Source organism: Dermacentor silvarum, chromosome 4 (genome assembly GCF_013339745.2).
Source record: "Dermacentor silvarum isolate Dsil-2018 chromosome 4, BIME_Dsil_1.4, whole genome shotgun sequence".
Taxonomy (NCBI): domain Eukaryota; kingdom Metazoa; phylum Arthropoda; class Arachnida; order Ixodida; family Ixodidae; genus Dermacentor; species Dermacentor silvarum.
The window spans coordinates 143,349,710-143,354,510 of NC_051157.2; the positions used below are offsets into that span (position 1 = coordinate 143,349,710).

A 4,801-nucleotide genomic window follows, 5' to 3' on the forward strand; every position below is an offset into this window, starting at 1 on the left:
ACCCCAGTAACCCATCATTCAGCAGAGACAGGAGCGCAACGCGGGGGCGCTCCACCAGCCATGGATGTGAGACTAGCGGATCGTCCTCAAGAGCCAAGCAGCAACCTGGGTCAGGCAAGAGGATGGCCTGGCAGCCAGACCAGACAAAGACAAAGAACCCATGGAGCACAACGAAACTGTAAGGTAGTTCGTTGTGGAGGCCAGAGAACTCTGAAAGCAGCTCGAGGTAGCTAATGGCAAAATTAAGGCATTGGAGCACCTGAACCTTGTCCGCCTGACACCTGCGGCAATGGAGATCGCGGCTAGTGTCCGCAGAGACCCGGTGGCAATTATAGAAACGGAGCATGTGCGCAACCCAAAACGAAAAATGATGGAAGGGGGAGGGGGCACTTGTCAGGATGCGAACGCCACCAACGTTGTACATAGGATCGAGGCAGTAGAAACCGCAGTAGCAAGCGTAACCAGAAGCATGGACGAGAAAATCAACTCTATCCAAGTAGTGATGCAAGAGATGCTCAAAGCACTTCAGGAAATGTTAAGCGCGAAGATCTCAGAAGTACCGTCTCAAGTGGGCAACAAGGAGGCCTCACGATCATCGTTTCATCGACCAAGAGCCGAGTTGAACTACGCAGAGAGGTCTAGCGACGGCCGTGGCAACAACCAAGTGAACGCGCCCTACACTAGACCGGAAACTTATGGCAGGAAAGATGGCGGGAAAAATTACAGTCCTGCCGTGGAACTGTAGGTCGTTCGCCAAGAAAAGGGAAGCCCTAAGCACACAGAAGCAGAGTGAATGTTCGGGGAGTGAAGGGGCCGTCCCCGTTGATTAATTTGGCGGGATTCGATACTGTGTGGGGCTTCACCCCTGACTACATGCACTGTGTTTTGCTTGGCGTGACACGCCAGTTTATGGAGTTGTGGTTGTCTCGTGTTGGGGGGCTCCATATTACATAGGATCACCGCATTGCATTAGGAAAATTGATGAAAGGCTATGTGCCATAAAGCCACCTTAGTGCATTACACGCCTGCCGAGATCTGTTCAATTGTCAAAGTTTTGGAAGGTGAGTTAGTGGCAGCAGTGGCTTTTATATTTCAGCCTTGTGTGAGTTTATGGAATGTTGCCCGGCAAGTACATGAAGCACTTCAGCCTGCTGGTAAAAGGAATGTACCTCCCGTCTCAGCCGAAGACATAAGTCAGCACAGAAGGCCTTGTGCAATTTGTTGCAAAAGTTCAGTTCCTTTATTCCAAAAAGGAAACAACATCAAATGTGCATTTATTACTGCACCTTGCAAAAAGTCCTTCAATGCAAGGGCCACTTTGGGCACACTCTTGCTTTGTGTTTGAAGCGGGAATAGGTAAGATTAAGAAGCTCATCACTTCTGCAAAGGGGCTGCCTCATCAAGTGATGAGCAGAGTGCTAATTGCTAACAAAGTTGGTGCAGACAAGGCACCTGCAAGTCGCCAAGTTAAACATTTTTTGTGCTGCGATTTGCGCAAGGAAGAGGCAGAAGGCCTTGTGCAATTTGCTGTAAAAGTTCAGTTCCTTTATTCCAAAAAGGAAACGACATCAAATGTGCATTTATTACTGCACCTTGCAAAAAGTGCTTCAATGCAAGGGCCACTTTGGGCACACTCTTGCTTTGTGTTTGAAGCGGGAATAGGTAAGATTAAGAAGCTCATCACTTCTGCAAAGGGGCTGCCTCATCAAGTGATGAGCAGAGTGCTAATTGCTAACAAAGTTGGTGCAGACAAGGCACCTGCAAGTCGCCAAGTTAAACATTTTTTGTGCTGCGATTTGCGCAAGGAAGAGGCAGAAGGCCTTGTGCACTTTGTTGTAAAAGTTCAGTTCCTTTATTCCAAAAAGGAAACGACATCAAATGTGCATTTATTACTGCACCTTGCAAAAAGTCCTTCAATGCAAGGGCCACTTTGGGCACATTCTTGCTTTGTGTTTGAAGCGGGAATAGGTAAGATTAAGAAGCTCATCACTTCTGCAAAGGGGATGCCTCATCAAGCGATGAGCAGAGTGCTAATTGCTAACAAAGTTGGTGCAGACAAGGCACCTGCAAGTCGCCAAGTTAAACATTTTTTGTGCTGCGATTTGCGCAAGGAAGAGGCAGAAGGCCTTGTGCAATTTGCTGTAAAAATTCAGTTCCTTTATTCCAAAAAGGAAACGACATCAAATGTGCATTTATTACTGCACCTTGCAAAAAGTGCTTCAATGCAAGGGCCACTTTGGGCACACTCTTGCTTTGTGTTTGAAGCGGGAATAGGTAAGATTAAGAAGCTCATTACTTCTGCAAAGGGGCTGCCTCATCAAGTGATGAGCAGAGTGCTAATTGCTAACAAAGTTGGTGCAGACAAGGCACCTGCAAGTCACCAAGTTAAACATTTTTTGTGCTGCGATTTGCGCAACGAAGACTCGCTAGCACTTTTGGGCAAACCAAGGCCTGTCAGTGCGTCTCTTAGTAGATTAATTGAGGCAGACAGAATTTAGAGGGTTCCTGGATGCAAATCTGCACCGTTCCATCCATCCACGAACGGGCAGGCTGAAAGGATGGTACGGACCACCAAAGAGGCATTATCTCGGATAATCCGAGGAAGCTGGGCACAGCGCCTGGCAGACTTCACTCTACAGCAGCATGTAACATCGCACACAGTCACGGGACGCTCCCCGTGCAAGTTACTGATGGGCCGCCGACTGTCTACCATGCTGGACCGGCTGCACCCAGACCGGGCCCCTGACAAGTCCTCCCAATTGGCAGAAGCTCTGCCTACACCCCGCACATTTCAGCCCGACGACCCTGTATTTGTACGCAACTACAGCCAGGGCCCACCATGGGTACCTGCTGTGATTTCCAGAGCAACTGGCCCAATCTCTTATGAGGTTGTTTTTCCGGACAGCCGTGTGTGTCGCCGGCATGTGGACCAGCTTCGTCGTCAGAGCAGCAGTCACATGAGGTTAGCCGAAACCGTACCTGAAGCAGGACAGCCTGAGGTCCGGCCTGCATCAAGCCCTTCACCTGTCGGAGTGAGCTGCAAGCAAGACACCAGATCCCAGTGAAACTGAGGAGCAACCAAGAGTCATGCTAACTTCGGACGACACAGCAGCACCTCAGCCAGCACCAACAGAGCAAAGTGAGGAATTGCCGGGCCCACGCCGTTCGCAGCGTTCCCGTAAGACACCCCAACATCTTCGGGACTTTCTGATGGCATTGGCTGACTGTTGAGTCCGAACTAAGGGGGAAGGAGTGTTGTGTACCGATTCTGGACATGAGTTCCACGGATGACGGATTGTCGTCAATCAACCCTGGTGTTTAAGAGCGCCCTCTTCCGGCCCCAAAAGTATATATATATATATATATATATGCCAGTTGTAATCAAGATCCCTGTTCTGTGTTGTTTCGTGACGGCAATAAAGGGCTATTGCCGATACCGCCTTGTAGCGATGGTGCCTCGCGATAGGACTCATGCAGCAACATAACATCCCCCAGCAGATCATTGGCCCTGTTGAGGAACATGACACGAGTTCGCATCTCTGGGCGCGTGTTCCACAGTGAACAATATCAGAGGCCTGACTGAACTGACTGCACAGCTGTATGTCTGCCAGACAATATGCATGCAAAGATAAAGCATATTGTCTCAGTGAGCTGCAGCAACAGAAAAGAGAATTTACTTTGTATCGAAGAGCTATGTTAGTTCTCTCTGTTTTGGCACAACACACATTTCAAGTGGTCAAAAGTGGGGGGCAGAGAAGGTCACAGAGGTTGAGAGTAAAGCAGCTACATGCCTTTGGATTGAATGTGATGGAAGGCAGTTTTTTTTTTTTTTTTGCAACCTCGTCAATTGGTTTCAGCAATAAATTTTATGCTTAGCTTTTGTTTACATTTTGCTTTTTATGTAATAATTTTAAAGGCACCTCAGCAGTACTTTTTCTTCTTAACTGTGAACACTAGAGTGAGCGCGATGCATTTCCATAATTATATTCCTGCACAAATTTTTGAAAGAAACTTACAAATGATTTGATATATAGGGAGCGCAGTGTTTACCTTTCTCTTTTCTCAACACATTTTCATCAATTGGGGCAATGCCCTTAGCAGTGCCCTTTCTTACTTTTCTATTTTCTTGTGTGACTTATTGAACCCTTTAAGGTTGGCACTTGACAAAAGTGCTGAAGAGTGACAAAGGAACGGGGACAGGGTGGTTGCGACACGTTAACAACCACCACTCTTCCATTAGCTATAGAAATTGAAGGGGTGTGCACTGAGTAAATTTTGCTGCAGTTGGATGTAAATGCTTAGTCTTAGGTGGTCGACAGTGGTGTTATTACAGGCCGCGTGTGAGGCTTAGAACCTCTAATGTCATGGTTTTCGGGAAATTAGTATTAAGCAAAGTTTAAACTAGCTACAACACTACAACATCATCATCATCATCATCAGCCTATATTTATGTCCACTGCAGGACGAAGGCCTCTCCCTGCGATCTCCAATTACCCCTGTCTTGCGCTTGCGTATTCCAACTTGCGCCTGCGAATTTCCTAACCTCATCATCCCACCTGACTTCCTGCCGTCCTCGACTGCGCTTCCCTTCTCTTGATAGTATCCATTCTGTAACCCTAATGGTCCACCGGTTATCCATCCTACGCATTACATGGCCTGCCCAGCTCCATTTCTTCCGCTTAATGTCAACTAGAATATCGTCTACCCCCGTTTGTTCTCTGATCTACACCGCTCTCTTCCTGTCTCTTAACGTTACTCCTAAGATTTTTCGTTCCATTGCTCTTTGTGCGGTCCTTAACTT

General features: G+C 47.6%; 1 protein-coding gene across 1 annotated transcript; it reads left to right on the plus strand.

Annotated features, from left to right (window-relative positions):
- Nucleotides 1-926: 926 nt before the first annotated feature.
- Nucleotides 927-4,542, plus strand: LOC125944798 (uncharacterized). The gene has a single exon (XM_049666155.1). It carries the CDS (start codon nt 1,305-1,307, stop codon nt 2,496-2,498), a length of 1,194 nt encoding a protein of 397 aa, XP_049522112.1. The 5' UTR covers nt 927-1,304; the 3' UTR covers nt 2,499-4,542.
- Nucleotides 4,543-4,801: the final 259 nt, after the last annotated feature.

Excerpts from the sequence above, each read along its gene's own strand:
- LOC125944798 (XM_049666155.1), top strand. The coding sequence starts at position 1,305 with ATGCAAGGGCCACTTTGGGCACACTCTTGCTTTGTGTTTGAAGCGGGA.